The 15,993-nt window shown below is 44.0% G+C and overlaps 1 protein-coding gene and 1 pseudogene across 1 annotated transcript; one reads left to right on the top strand and one right to left on the bottom strand.

The window, feature by feature from the left end:
• The first annotated feature begins 828 nt into the window (after positions 1–828).
• LOC120718186 (fibrous sheath CABYR-binding protein-like) lies at positions 829–4,364 on the top strand. The gene is made up of 2 exons (XM_040006609.1): positions 829–1,178; positions 2,220–4,364. The coding sequence occupies exon 2, from the start codon at positions 2,304–2,306 to the stop codon at positions 4,362–4,364; it is 2,061 nt and encodes a 686-aa protein (XP_039862543.1). The 5' UTR covers positions 829–1,178; positions 2,220–2,303.
• Positions 4,365–10,120: 5,756 nt separating this feature from the next.
• LOC120718184 lies at positions 10,121–12,101 on the bottom strand (annotated as a pseudogene).
• Between the last annotated feature and the right edge of the window lie 3,892 nt (positions 12,102–15,993).

Below are 15,993 nucleotides of genomic sequence, written 5' to 3'. Positions count from 1 at the left end.
TCCCATCAAGCCCAAGTGTACAGGTCTTCTAGATAAGATGAATGTGTGGCCAGGTCATACAATGGTTTCACCTGAAACCTCTGGTGGTAATGACACACACCTTTTTTTAAACTTTGGCTCATGTTATGAGTCACATGAATGATAGCGTGTCAATGATCCTCTTAAAAGCCAACTCCCACTAGGGCTTAAATACCTGGGACTGTCCACCATTTGGTTTTATAACTGAAGAAGACTCTTGGATGAGAGTTGAATCGTCTTCAAGAAACGTAGAGAAATCTAGTTGCTTGCTTTCCAGTCTCCTTCGAATGCATATTATGCGTGTTAAAGAAAACGAACAAGATAAACGTATGCATTAACTTTCTTTATTGCAGTAACACCTATAATGTATATTCATACATGCAGGTCTGTACTACAATAGTTTGTACAACATTCACAGCTAATTACATCTTTGTTCTCAAATGCACACGTTTTCAGATGGATCTATATTTAAAGAAATCTAACACTGATACAACATTTATGTGGACTGCTTTGTGTCAAAGAAGAGAAAACTGACTTGAAGTTCAATGTTGTGCGTGTGCGCACGCACGCACGCACATGCACAAACACATCCTCCAACCACACTGTCACGGACCCGGCTCTGGAGGACTCGGGGGTCCGTGAGCAGGATGGACCATTATTGTTATTAGTATTGTTATTAGTATTGTTGTTTGGGGATGTGTTTTTCTGCACTATGCTGTGTTTGGTGTTCCACTCGTATGTAGAGGCAGGGTGTGTACATGTGTGGCTGGAGGACAGCTACATGCAGGCCTGATGGGTGTGGCCCTGCAGGAGGACTGGCCACACCTGAAGTTCCTGCCACACACCTGTTGGTGATCAGGGCTCATCGGGGGAGCTACTTAAGAAAGTGTTGGAGCTCCCACCGGTGCAGGATCATTAAGCTAAGACTCCAAGTCAGTGTGTGTAGTAGTAGGAAGTGTGGATCGTGTGTGTGTGTGTGTGTGTGTGTGTGTGTGTGTGTGTGTGTGTGTGTGCGTGCGTGTGTGTGCGCTCAGTGTTTAACGGCTGCTTCTGTTATTGTCCTACAGGTGGAACGAGGGACTAGAAGGGCAGCATGCACAGGGTGTGCAGAAACACAACTGCCGGGAGCACGAGCACGGACGTCGGAGGGGAACACACACATGGGAGTAGGGATGGGTACCGGTGTCGGTTCTGACATAAACGGTAGTAACCAGACCGAAAAGCAGCGCACATTTCGGTGCTTTATTTCGGTGCTTTTTTTCCCCTGAGCTGTGATACACTTTAGATTCTAGCCAATCATTTTACGTTTCCGAGGATAGTAGGCGGGGCCAGGTACGTACGTTCTTTTAGAGCAGAGCTACAGATTAAAAATGCCCAAGGCAAAGCGGTCAAAAGTCTGGCTGTACTTCACAGCAAAATATGCAAACTCAGCAGCCTGCAACAAGTGCTTTAAGCTGATACTGTGATACTGTCAAAGGAGGTAACACCTCAAATCCGATGAAACACCTGGCGACGCATAGCGTTTTTTTTTAAAGCCGAGAAAAGCGCCGTATTTGATAGCTTGCTGCGAGACCTCACGCCGAGCACATCTACTGCGGGTGGGTTGCCTGTTATCGGACCCGGAGTTAGCAACATCCCCCAAAAACACAAAGAGTAGAGTCCTGGCCCCTAGCCCTGCCAGTGTAGCAGAAATGATGATGGATGATGACGGCAGCAGCAGCCGTTCTTCTCTGCGTGAATAGCTTAATGTTGTTCGTGTGTAATTTGCGTTGAGTAGGCTAACCACGTTATTAAATTAATGCATGTAAGGTGAACTAGCAAACACCGTCGTAGTTACATGCGGCTGTCTTCTTGTTTGATGGCAGATATTCCCTTCACCCTGGCCAAAAAGGCTAAAATGACCAAAGAAAAAGAGGAAAACAGTTAAACATGAGAGGTTTTTGGACAAAGTTTGTGTTTTTTCCATTGTTTAAGCACTGCTTCCAGCAAAGAGTGATACCATATATGCCCCATAGCTGCAGAAAAGGCTAACATTGTTATCTTTTTACAAAAAAACAGCTGAATATGAGAGGTTTTTGGACCAATTTTGTGTTCTCCATTCTTTAAGCACCGGTTTGAGCACCGTTTAAGCACCGGCACAGTTTCAAAAGTACCGGTTTGGCACCGGTATCGGATAAAACCTAAACGATACCCATCCCTACATGGGAGTCTAGGGAGCAAAGGGGATTTATTGTGCATCTGTTACCTTCACTGTAAATAAAGTGCACTGTTTGCATCGCAGAACCATGCGTTTTGGGTCCTCATTCCCCCATATCCCCACAGTCTGCCAGCCAGACCGTGACAGAATGATCCCGCCAACCACCATGGACCCAGCAAACTCAGGAGTTGCCACGGAGGAGAGATCGCTCGCGCAGTTATGGGATTACTGCCGGAGCGTAATCCAGGCTGTAGACCCACACAAGAGACTTATACAGGTAGTGTTCTTTGACAATTATCTCTCATCCACTACCTTAACCATGAACTTTTTGGACATTAACAACCTTAAGCCATTGGTCACTAGTTTACGGGAGAGCTCTAGTTTTGAATTATTCGGCTTGGGCAGTCCGAGCAAGGAAGGTTCAGCTGCTGTCCTGGAAGCCCTAGTCGCTTGGTTTTTCGCGCATCGGCGGAGGACTTTCCCGTCGATGCTTGTGGCACAATTGTTTGATCCTCCACTACAGAAGGGATGTCGCACTCGCCATCATCACCCCATTACACCTCAACCCACTCCTGCGGTTTCAGCCCGGTCAGCTGGCAACGGACCAACAGCACTCATTACCACAGTGAGTAAACCAGACTCATTTGTTTCTATTAATCCTGTCATTGAAAATCAAAACACAGATGAACAGCAGAGGACGGTTTCCATACACCCGGCCCCGCCTTCACGGAGAAGGCGTCCTCGCAAGCAGCGTTCAGCCTCGTCTACACTCACTCCTGTGCTGGTTGAAGACTCAGGACCAGCGGCTCTGGATGCCACAGTGAGTAAAATGGACTCTGCCGGTGTTGTAAATTCCCTCCCTGTGAACATGGAAATAGAGACGGCAATTAACAATGGAAAAACTGTAGAAGGTGTAACTGAACCCCCAGTGGAGACCTTTGGCCCACTGACAGACAAATGTGGTCTGAGTGCTAATTCTGGGGCAGAATTTTGCATAGACAGCCCTGAAGTCGTTAGCTCAGAGTCGGTGGGGTCAGAAACTGTTTGCATTATCTCCAAAGACTCTGAAAATGTTCACTTTGAGACTGTGAGCCTGGAGCTAGGGAGCTCAGAGCATGCAGACCCAGATGACGTTTTGGCCCAGTCTGGCCACATGGAGATGGAGGTTCTCCCCAGGGCTTCCCCAGAGGCCGAACTGGAGGCCTCAGCTGCCTCTGGACCCCAGGTATTTGTTGAGCCAGCTGTATCATTTTCATCCTCTCCACCCTTCATGATAGCCATATCACCCTCACTTCAATTAGCTGCCCAGCTAGTCACTCAGTCGTCATCTGTTCCGCCTTCCACGTCCAATGCTCTACCACCACATCCACCGCCTGCTGCTGCCGTGTCGCCATCGTCACCGCCAGGTGAGCAGCTCAGCGAGCGGGGGGAGCCCGCGCCGCAGCCGGAGGAGCAGCTCAGCGAGCGGGGGGAGCCCGCGCCGGGGAGCCCGCGCCGCAGCCGGAGGAGCAGCTCAGCGAGCGGGGGGAGCCCGCGCCGGGGAGCCCGCGCCGGGGAGCCCGCGCCGCAGCCGGAGGAGCAGCTCAGCGAGCGGGAGGAGCCCGCACCGCCAGCTGCGGAGTCCTGCGAGCCGGAGCAGGAGCTCAGAGAGCGGGAGGTGCCCGAACGGCCGGCTGAGGAGCCCTGCGAGCCGGAGCAGGAGCCCGGAGAGTGGGAGGAGGAGCTCAGCGAGCTGGAGCGGCTCAGCGAGCAGCTCGGCATGCCGGTGGAGCCAGCGCCGCTGCCGGAGGAGCTCGGCGAGCCGGTGGAGCCAGCGCCGCTGCCGGAGGAGCGGCCACTATCGAGAGAGGGGCTCGGCAGGCCGGAGGGACCCGCTCGGCCAGAGCCGGAGGTCGGCGCGCAGGATGCATCTCCACGCCGTCCACGTCCAGTGCGCCCACCACGCCGTCCACGTCCAGCACGTCGGGGATCTTGGGCCTTTCAACTCTGCCGCCCGCCGGAGCTGCAACGCCGGCGCCACCCAGTCCGTGGCAGGCCACCAGAGATGCAGCACCGCCGCCACTGGATCAGTGGCAGGCCCCCAGAACTGTTTCGTTGCTGCTACTGGACCTGTGGCCGCCCGCCGGAGATCCTGCGCTTCCACCAATAGACTAGAGGTAGGCCACCTGAACTGTTTTCAGTCTCTACCGACCCACAGCAGGTCTCGCCTGTTTTGCCGCCCACCGGGTCGGCCGCCAGAACTATGTTTGCTGCCGTTAGGGCGGGGGTGGGACTAATGAACTGAGTTTTTTCGTTTTTGTTGTTTAGTGATGTTGTCGGAGAGGTTTTGGCTACGCAGCTACACGTAAACGGCGTTTTGAATCACCGAAAACTGAGATTTTTTAAAACTCCTTTTTTGCGTTTACGTGTGGACGAGGAATACAGAGTTCGTCACACAACGTCACAGGTATGTGCCTTTTTTCACATCACGCTGTGCGCCACGTTATTGTTTACATGAGATGAATTGCAAATAGAGACAAAATACTGTTACTGTTAATCTGACTGTCCTCAGGTTTTACATGCTTCATATACACATGCAGTTACTGTCCCTCCATTTAGAAAGGCAGAGGCGTCACGGTGTGATTATTTTACGTGTAGTTGTTTTTTTTCCTGTGTAATAATAAACATTGCTATCAATACATTTTTCAAAAAATGCGTCTGTGTGCAAAATGGGTTTAAAAACATAAACAACTGTGGGATACTGTTTGTCTGTGATTTGAACCGAGGAACAAATCGTGGCAGGATCAGCCTGATATTATTTGTATCCCACTGTAACTTTACTGTATAAAGAGCTAACATCTCCAAAATGTCAGGAGTGGTTAGTCATTACAACAAGTGTTTGTGAACTAAAAATCAAGAATGTGGGATACTGTTTGTCCGTGATTTGAACAGCCCAGCATGTGCTCCCGACGAAGGGAAAAGCAATTCTGCAGGGGAAAGACCTACCTCGGCACTTGTGCAGGTGAAACCAAAGGGCAGATATGCTTCACCATATTTTCTAGTCTTTGGCTTAGAATGAAGTTGGTTTGGAAACATATTCAGCGATGCTTCATCTCCTACTATGCATTTGTCTGGGCGCCCCGTGCTAGCAGTGTCCAAGCGTTTTGGTTTTTTCCCCCCCTTTTCATACCCGCCCCCCCTGCAATGGCTCTGCGCCCCTCCTAGGGGCCGGGCCCCACACTTTGGGAAGCTCTGCCCTAAAAGACTGACAGCTGTAATTGCAGCAAAAGGTGGTTCTACAAAGTATTGATTCACGGGGCTGAATAATTACACACAACCCACTTTTCAGTTATGTATTTGTAAAAAATGTTATGAATCATGTATGATTTTCGTTCCACTTCTCACGTGTACACCACTTTGTATTGGTCTTTCACGTGGAATTCCAATAAAATTGATTCATGTTTGTGGCTGTAATGTGACAAAATGTGGAAAAGTTCACTGTATTGTGGCTTGTTTTGGTCTGGTTTGTGCATACACTTACATGAAAAAGTCTGTATTTTACTAATGGACTAAGTGACCTCAGGTTTCTTATTCAAAGCATTAAAATGGATCAGCTCTGTGGCTCTAAAATCAGAGAAATATGATGATCAAGTGTCTAAAAACATATTGAAGTGCCTCGGAAAGTGCAGCTTTGTGATAAGAAGCCACTCTGTGCTTTCAAGGCTTTTTATTGTAAATCATACTGTAGTTTTGAGGAATGTCAACTTCATGATATCTGAAATAACTTTGTGCTTCAGCCTGTTTAACAGGGCTGCTGATGTCTGACAGAGTTAAAACATGTTAACGCACAAAGAGTCTGTTCAAACCTATAGAAAAATGTGACAGGATTGGAGTTGTCAGCTACAAGATGCAAAAACAAACCAACTAATAAATATTAAATATTTTACTCACTGCTGAAACACTGCAAGGTTCAAATGAAGCATCAAATCTTAAGCAACTGAAACAGCTGAAGTCAAACATGTATAAATAAATGCATTTGAAAATGAGTTATAGGAGAACTGCTGCCTGAAAGGACTTTAATTGTCATGAAAGTGTAGTGAGGGGAAAGTGAAGGTTAGTTTTTTTTTTTTCATACAAATTAATTTGAAAAATCTGATAATTGCTAATGCCACCAAACAGCCTGTTCCCAGCACAGCACAGATTCCAATACAAACTCCACAGCCAGAGAAAACTTAACACTGATGAGGAATCACACAGGACTTGTTAAAAAAAATTAGACTAACTGAGACCAAACAGAGTATTAAAGGTTCACAAAGTCACCATAACATTGTGTGTTGGTTTCTGAAGCAGAGCCATGGGAAGGACTTTGAAGTTGGAGGTGCTGAAGTGTGTGCGCATGTGAAAGTGACTAACGGTTTAGGGCAGGGCTCAAATGTGCTACCACCTGGTGCCTTTGTCCATCCGTCTTGTTCCAATGTAATGTGTAAAATCAGGTAAAGCATATTTATCAAGACTGATCAAAAAGTCTTTCTATTAATTAATGCTTCAATCTTAAATATGATCTATTTATCCATATTACTGGGCTATAATACCACAGACATTTAAGGTGGCAGAAATTAAACCATTACTTACAAAGCCATCTTTTGACCCAGTTATTTATAGGTCAATCTTCAACCATCATTTTCTAAACTCATCAGTGTGGAGAGTGATGTTGGTGTTCTAGCTCTTTCACATTCATAGCAGGCTTGAGCCTTGGTGTTTCCTGGGCTGCACTGTTAGACTTTTCGTCTCCACTTTACGGTAACATACTGGCGTCATTGTTGCACGGTAGCTTACCGTTCTGCAGGATGATACCATTTTTTGGTGTTGTGGTATAATACTCTTGGACAAATTATGGTAACGCACCGTAGCTTTTTTTACAGTATCTCACAGTGAGATACCGTTATGTCGTTATGGTGTAAATTACGTCAACAAAGTAACATCATACTGTGATTAAGAAATTGGTATACTACCGTTTTTTCACGATATGTCACTGTAAGCCCGCTGCAAGGTAATAAACTGCAATATATTTACCAGTAACTTACCGTTATCACGCATCATCAGTACCAAAAATATTCATCTCTGCTAGAGGATACCGTGCTCCTACAGGCGGTCATTTACTGTTTAACAGGTTGTAATTTACCGTAATTTAAAGAAACAGTAACATACTGTAAGAGAATGGAGGGTTCCAAAAAAATTGTATTGTATTAAAAAAAAAATGTACCATTTATTTATATATATTTTTACATAAAAACTAGGGGTGCAACGATATTCGTATCGATATTGAACCGTTCGATACAGTGCTTTCGGTTCGGTACGCATATGTATCGAACAATACAAAATTTGTAATTTATTTTATCAACTTTCCTTCTGACGATGCTGTCTGTGTTGAGCGCTCAGTGAATCTGCGTTCGACTACTCCGCCTAGGCTCGACAGTGCAGCCTAGGCGGAGTAGTCGAACGCAGATTCACTGAGCGCTCAACACAGACAGCATTGTCAGAAGGAAGAGCGCAGGGCAAGCTAGCGAGACAGAAGTTAAGCTCTCCTTGTAACATGGACCTCTCCCCCACCCTCATTCAGATCTGGCGTTTGGAATTATTTTGGTTTTCATGTGACGTATGACCCTGAAGGTAAGCAAGTCATGGACTAAAGTAAAACAGTATGTTGGATGTGCCACGCAATGCTCAATTACATGGGTGGGAACTAGTGTGTTAGCGCAGTTAGCTCGTTAACGTGTTGGCCGTCTAGCCCCATGCACGGGCCATCAGCGGTAGCTCGTTAACGGAGATTTGCCGTGTTGTGGTGTTAAGGTCATTTCAACGAGATTAACCTGAAAGCACTAGTGGGAACACAACGAATATGACTGCACATTTACGCCGACATCATCCTAGTGCAAAGACAAAAACAACAAGCATGCTACTAACTTTAGCCGAGTCATTTAGACAGCTGTTAGCACATGATTCTCCTTATGCTGCTAAGAATATAGCCCAGAAGAAGCAGATAATATAGCTTTTATTTTGGAAAGAGACATTTCTCTGTAATAAACTCTCTTTTACAAAGATGAGTGATTCCTCAATCAGATACAGGGCTCGCAATATCGCTAGCCCAACGTCCCGGGGCTAGCGATTTTTTTCAGTCGGGCTACCAAAATCTATCTCTGCCCTGCCCGTCGGGCTATTGTAGGAAGGAAAAATATATGTCAATGCTTTTGCATTCTTTCAGAAATGTAGCTGGGTAATTATGTCATTGGCATCGGTGAGCCACTGTCAATATGTGACATATTGAAATCGCATTTGAATTTGCGCTTGTTTTTTTGCTTTCACTTTGCAATCGCGCGAACTGTGTATAGAGAGCGACAGCACTGATCTGTGAGTGATGATAATTTGTGCACCAATTCCTCTGACATCGTCTTATTAATTGTTAGCTTACTATGCAAACATGACAAGTGAAATCTCCCGCAGCAAGCTTAAACATGTGAGAGGTTGATCGCGCAGAGAATCACTGAGCTTATGTGAGTGCGTGTGTGTGTGTGTGTGTGTGTGTGTGTGTGTGTAAAAGCAGTAGGATATATATTTGACTACGATGACCTGGATGACTGAGAACCTTCACAGACAGATATATATTTTAGTTCTGCTGAGCCAAATAAGACAGGTCAGGGTGAAGAAGTGACAGCCAAAGAAAAGCTTACGACAAAACGGAAAAGTTATGACAAATCAGACTATAAGGCAAAAAGAAAGTGCAGCTTTATGGTTTCATGGACAAAAGAATTTCTGTGGCTGCAATATGACGAGCTAAATAACCAGGGCTGCACATAAGTGGTCCGCAGGTGCGCATTCGCTGTCAAAATAAAAAACACACACAAGGGTTAGGGTTAAATTTAAAAACTGTACTTTTGAGTTAAAATATATATTTATAATTTTAATAAATGACAAATTAAAAAGGCATGAACATTTTTTTTGTATTGAAAAAATATCGAACCGTGACACCAAAGTATCGAACCGAACCGAACCGTGAATTTTGTGTATCGTTGCACCCCTAATAAAAACATATATATATACACCGACTATCGATCGATTGATCGAGATAGATACACACAAAATATAGTTCATGTGCTTCACACCACTTTTTATTTCTGTTCTAATTTTCCTCTGCAGAAATACACATTTCCAAAATCAAAAACTGAAAAGAACTGAAAACATATTTTCACTGAGGAAGCATTTGTTTTTACTAAACCATGTAATCCATTATTTTCTCAGATGGTTGTACAAACAATAACGATATTATGTTATATCCATATCATGGCAGAAAACATATGCTCAAGTGTTGGGTTTTCTTAGTTATATTTTGTAGGATCTTAAACCTACAGTGTGAAGTGCCTTGGCATTCATTTTGTTGGCACCATACAAATAAACTGAATTGTAATTAATATAATATCAAGCCCCACACTTCTGCCTTTATATACACTTTGTCCAAAATACTGGCTCACACTACCAAATCAATGCACAAAGCTGGGTCCACAAGGACATGGATGAGCGTGTGTGGTGTTAAGGAACTTGACTGACCTGCACTGAACCCTGACCTTGCTTTGTGGACTGAGTTCATTGATTTGTAGGGTGAGCCAATACATGTGACAATTAAAGTGTAAGTAGCTGAAATAATATTTAACAAACTGGTAAAAGAAGGAAATCTAAACTGTTGCACTCAAAAAACCTATTGGACAGAGACAGCGTCTTGCAAGATGGCAAGAGAACTTGTCTTCATTGTTGTTCGCCTTGTGTAAATGTCCAGAAAGCATGGGCCATGGATCGTCTGTGGAGACACAGGTAACAACACATTGGTCACTTAAATTATACAAGAAATTCACTATAAATGGCAAAAACAATTACCTAATTTGAAGTTTTCCACTCAAATTCAGCAAGCTGCTGGAGGAAAGTTGTGACTTGAGGGTTAATATGAACAACCTTTCGCTTCACAGTGGTCCCAGACTTTCTGCTTGTCCCGACCTTGGAGGTACATTTTGTTCCCTCTTCAGGGAAAAAAAAACCTTAAAACATGCCATAATAAATAGTAACATACAGTAACATTGAGTTGTGATTTGAAATAACGAGTTACTTAGGGATAATGTATTCATCATCTATCACTATTAGCTAACTGTTCAAACATACCTCTGAATTAGTTCCAATCTTGCACACGCTGACTCCTGGTATTCCAGGTTCAATACATAGACTGAACCAAAGAAGACTGACATTGCATCAGCAAAGGTGCTCTCTTTGTCCAGCTCAGCAATTACACGCCCCTCTGCACTCACCATCCAGCAGGTGGCGGTCATTGAACGTTGTCCTTAAATGTATAGGGGCAACATGTTGTCATTATGCAACATAAAATAATTTCAATACTTCACTTCTTTACACTGTCTAGATAGGCATAAAGCAAATAGCTACATATAGTTAATTATTAATGGCCTTATGTACATAAGTCTGTTTTAACATATTATAATTGTACATAACTGGGAATTATTCTGCACATTAAACACACCTAACAAACAGTCAGCCCAATTAAATTACCGGAGATGAATCAACTGTATGGTTATTTTGGAGTTTATAGTTTGTGCTGCTGTTAAACTTTACAGTATTGACTTCAGTATTCCTGTTGTTGGTGTAGCTAGACTACCATGTTGATCAGTAATATGTAATGTGAAATTTGATATTCTTACTTTGCTGGATTCACTGAGACACATGTCCAACAACCTTGGTTTATAAAGGAAATTACAGAAATTTGAGCTAACAAAACAGACTGGATGCCTGTGTCCATGAAAAGCTCCTGTGCCAAACAGAAATTTTAATATGGTCTAATCAGCTCTATTTCATAAATGACTTCTTACCAAGCATAATCAGCCTTGGGGTGATTGGCAGGTTGCTCTTTGCTTCAAGGGACACCCTGGTAGATGTTTCCTGGCAGAAAAAGGACCAAGACATTTTATGTAACAAAAAAAAAAAAAAAAAAAAAAAAAAACAGGACAGCAAGCAACAGCATTAAACATAGAGCTGTATGAAAAAAGCTTACATCTGCTAAGACAAAGAGGGAGTCTTCATCTTACTTGTAATACTTCATCATGCGAAGTATGGCTGCTGTGCCAACCTTGTTGTTAGTCAAAACTCCCTCACTTTCTATCTGCTGGATGAGTGTCCTTATACCAAGGTTCCATTTGAGCTTCTGGCTGGAGAAATAGTTAACAATCCTTCTGCCTTTGGTTATGAGGGCCCGACTTAAGCGCTCACTGATATCAATACCTGTGAGTTTCTGAAAGTGGTTTGAAAGACCTTTCCAAGTAAACAAGAATGGCCACTGCTCCTGAATTTCAGCTACTGAAAGTGAGGGGCAACTGTTGATAAGCTGGCGCTGAGAAATATATGTGAGGCACATGTAGTCATCCACATCAGGTCTCTCCACAGCTCCCAAGTCCTTGTGAATTAAAAATTGTTAACAGGATGACTTTCTTTTCCTCTAAAGAAGCTGGCATTTCCTCCTCAGGAAGTTCAACTGGCTAATATAACCATAGCTATCTACAAGGCATCTAACTTTTTAGGTGAGGTTGCATTATTGTTGGGACTGCAGTCTTCCTCATTCCTGGTTCTCTTTGTTTCACAAAGTTTCACTGAACATGTTATCTTGATTAACATGTTCAACTCTAGATTTGATGCTTCTTAGTAGTGAATAATGTCCACAACCCAGTCTTTCTCCCTTTTCAGTAAAATCTGCAAATGTTTGAGGGTATCTGTTTACAATGATCTTAGCAACCTCTTCACAAGATGCACGTTTAGGATTTCTGCAGTGAACTTGCATGGCCTCCACAACAATTCTAACCATACTTCTCCTGTCCTCTGGATGAGCTGTCTCCTCTTGTGATTGCATGCAACAGTTGGAATGGAAATCTTTCCCAAGCTCCAGAGTAATGGTGACATTCAAATTCTTTGGTCTGTTGCCATCTAAAAATAAGAGAGAGAGATCACTGGAAAAGCAACTTTATATGGCTATTTCAACAAATATGTCCTCACTAAAAGATGAACCCTGCAATTAGGATTGAGTACTAACAGAAAGACAGTTTTGGGGACCTTGTCTGAAGATGAAAATCAATGCCAGGACTGCAAAATAACTACAAACTCAAGGTCTTGCTTCAAAAGTTGAAAAATACATCGAAAAATACAGTATATTTTACAATTTGTCACAATTTCCACCCTTAGTCCTACCATTACCAATGAAAGGTTAATGGTGTTAGATTCAGTGTCTACTTTTGTTTCGTGCATTGCACAGCTGCAAAGATTCTGAAATTCCTCTATGATGCTCTGTATAGTGCTGGTTGGCAAGAGCATTTTAGCCTGCATTTTTAAATGACACAAAGTCAACTGTCTTCTAATAGATTAACTGTGTCCTTACTTACTTACTGAGCACTTAGTTCCTCCTACGCCGAGCGGCGGATTGGGCAGCTAGTGATCTCCATCGATGTCGGTCGGCAGCGACTGCTTCAGCTTCGTTCCAGGCAATGTCGACAGTTCTCAGATCGTCCATGAATGTCCGATGCCATGTGATCTTTGGTCAGCCTTGCTTTCGCTTGCCAGTGCGTGGACGCCATGTAATGGCAATCTTAGCTGGGCGATGAGGGGGTAGGCGTAAAATATGGCCCGCGAAGCGGAAGCGCCTTTCTGCAACAACATCGGCTAATGGGCGGGTGCCTGCTCTTCGTAGGACCTCCTCATTTGTTATTCGGTCTTGGTAGGAAATTCTCAGGATTCGCCGCAGGCCACGTTGTTGAAGCATGTTCAGGTGCTGAGTAATTGCACTTTTTGAGCGCCAGGTTTCACTAGCGTATAGTGCAGTAGGAAAGACGATAGAGTTTAATAGTCTGATCTTGACCCTAACATTTAGGGAGGTCGAGTTCCAAATAGGTTGGAGACGTCGCAGGACACCAACCGCCTTCCCTACTCTGGCGTCGACATCCCAATCAGAGACCCCGTCATTCGAGATGATGCTGCCAAGATATGTAAAATTCTCCACCTCTTCAGCACGTTGTTGGTCGATCATGACAGGAATGCGGGCATGTGCATAGCCAACTCGGAGTACCTTGATTTTTTTGGCGCTGATTCTTAATCCAGCTTTCATTGCCTCCCTCTGCAGGACCGCGGTCAACTTTTGGAGGTCCTCCTGAGTCGAGCCCAGCAGGGCAATGTCATCTGCGAAATCCAAGTCAGTGAGATTACGCGCTCGTGCCAGGGCACACCGATGCCAGCTTGGTCAACTGATCATCACATGATGAAGTCAATTACTAACAGGAAGAGGAAAGGGGATAGCACACATCCTTGTCGGACGCCAGTATTGATCTTGAAGAAATCTGTGCAGCTGTCATCCGTCCGGATGCAGCAACGGGAGTTGGAGTAGAGACAACGAAAGGCATCTACAAACTGCTGAGGGACTCCATAGTGGTGTAGGATAGCCCATAGAGTCGGCTGGTGGACGCTGTCAAAAGCCCTCTCGAAGCCAATGAAATTAATAGAAATCTTCCTTTGGTATTCCAATGTTTGTTCAATGATCATGCGGAGGGTAAAGATTTGCTCGACGCACGACCGGCCACTACGAAACCCAGCCTGCTCTTCTCGCAGTCGTTCGTCCACTGTGCGTCATAGCCGATTCAAAAGAGCGAGGCAAAACACTTTCCCGGGTACCGACAGCAACGTGATGCCCCGCCAGTTGTTACAGTCACCCAAATCACCTTTCTTTGGAAGTTTGATGATGGTGCCTTTAGTCCAATCATCAGGTACATACGATGTTGACCAGCAGGCATTTAGGAGTCTTGTAAGGGCGGCTTGTAAACTCCGCCGTTGCCGGTCCCAAGCCCGGATGAGAAAGGAGGAGGGTTGGGCGTGGGGCTAGCAACCCCACCCTGTAAAAACTCCAACTGCTACGGAAACAGCAAGTGAATCTCAACTTTGTCCTGTCCTTGTATTATGGCAAATTCCACAATTTCTTGTTGCCTTGACTGCTGAACTGTCTACTTGTGTTTTTGAGAAATATGGCTGAAAAATGATGTTCGGACACTGAAGTATTTAGAGCAACCTTGAGTGGTCTCCCCTCTTGTTCTGTGATTCCAAGGCATATGTGAATGAACGGCAGAAAATGTTCTGAAAGTGGCAGGGCAGTTGTCAGTTCCACAAGAAAGCCTATAGTTAGCTACATGTTTGTGGCTTTTAACATGCAAACTGAACATGAATTTGCGTGCACAGAAGCCACAAAATTTACAAATACACATAGTTGCAAAAAGTTCAGGGACCAATTACCTTTCCTAAATGACATATGCAATGCAAAAAATAAAAGAATAAGAGTATTGTCAATAGGGACCAATTCCCAATTTTTAAATGATCAAAATTATTCACAAAAGGCTTTAATAAACAGAAAATGTGTGCCGAAAAGAGAGCAGTGCACAAAAATGAAAAGATATTTGAGCTCGACACTTTAATGGGTTTAGCCTGACTTAGTCAGCACTCTGCACCGTACAGGTAGTACAAGCACACCTGAAAACACCGACCAGCTTAACAGCTTTAAGCATTTGGGGGCAACCTCGGTAGTTCACCGATTCACCTGTTGTAAACGTCCAAGTTTCTATCAAGACTCATAAATCCATCGGCAACTATTACCTAACTAGTCTTTTGAGTCTCCACATTCATAGATATTGACATTTTGTCTTAGCATTTGAATGAAAATAACCTGGAAGGGTAGCTTAAAAGTCAAAACAAACAGTAATAAGAACGCATTTCGGACTTCTCTCGAATAAATGAAAAAACACTTACCTTCAGACTGATTAGCTGGTGTCAATCCAACTTTAATGTGTCCCATGTCAGTCCGTTTTAGGGGAAAAGTGTTAAGTGGTTTCATTTACTTTGAGATACTGCCGCATGGACGAGCAATTTGGAGTCTAGCATAGTTGTCACAAATAGCATACGATCTTCAGATATAATCCAATCAACCTTGCATTTAACCTGATTGAACATCCAGTTACCTCTGACTACTTCTAAGTTGCACATGTTAACGGTCTCATCATCACTCTGTGCTGCAGTGAACTGGATCTGTGGCACAGAATAGTTGATGGCCATGTTGTTCTCCTGCTTTGCAGCTTTGTTTGAGTCTGAATTGCGTCTTAAACATTCAAAACTAAGAAAAGCAGATCAATATTTTCTTCTTGTTGTTATTTAATAGTGGTTGGCAACCAGCGAAAGGAGCATTAACCACCTCGACCAATATGTTCTATCCCCATTGTTGTTTTGAAAGTGAATACCCGAGGTGTGCGTCATACGTCACGTTGTACGTCAGGTGAAGGTGTGGTGTCGGCTATCGCATTAAAAAGCTTTAAAAACACAACCCAACGCGCTAAACATGAACAAACATAAACACCCGTGTTACATTATCATGTATATCCAGGACATCTCTTCTGAACCAAGACGAAGTGGTGCTACAAAGGAATTATTTCTTTAGGAGAGTGCATTTAATAGCAGTCTGGCCTGCCACAAAATGCACCGCTAAAAACACAGTTTCTGCTTGTCCCAGAATTTATTAATTTTGAGAGTGAAGTTGTAGGACTGATGCTGGTTAGTGGTGTAGGTTTCATGCATGTGACACCTAAACTTGTGCAAAATGACGACCACAGCATATTATTAGGTTAGTTCACTGTAGTAAGGCAGAGGTGTCGTAAAAAGTACCACCTTATACAAAA

The sequence above is a fragment of the Simochromis diagramma genome, unplaced genomic scaffold, assembly GCF_900408965.1.
Source record: "Simochromis diagramma unplaced genomic scaffold, fSimDia1.1 OVJJ01000518.1, whole genome shotgun sequence".
NCBI lineage: Eukaryota > Metazoa > Chordata > Actinopteri > Cichliformes > Cichlidae > Simochromis > Simochromis diagramma.
Note: the sequence above shows the minus strand (reverse complement) of the source record. Positions and strands in the feature narration are given on the sequence as shown.

What these genes read in the sequence shown, in the direction of transcription:
- LOC120718186 (XM_040006609.1), top strand. Translation starts at nt 2,304, where the DNA reads ATGCGTTTTGGGTCCTCATTCCCCCATATCCCCACAGTCTGCCAGCCA.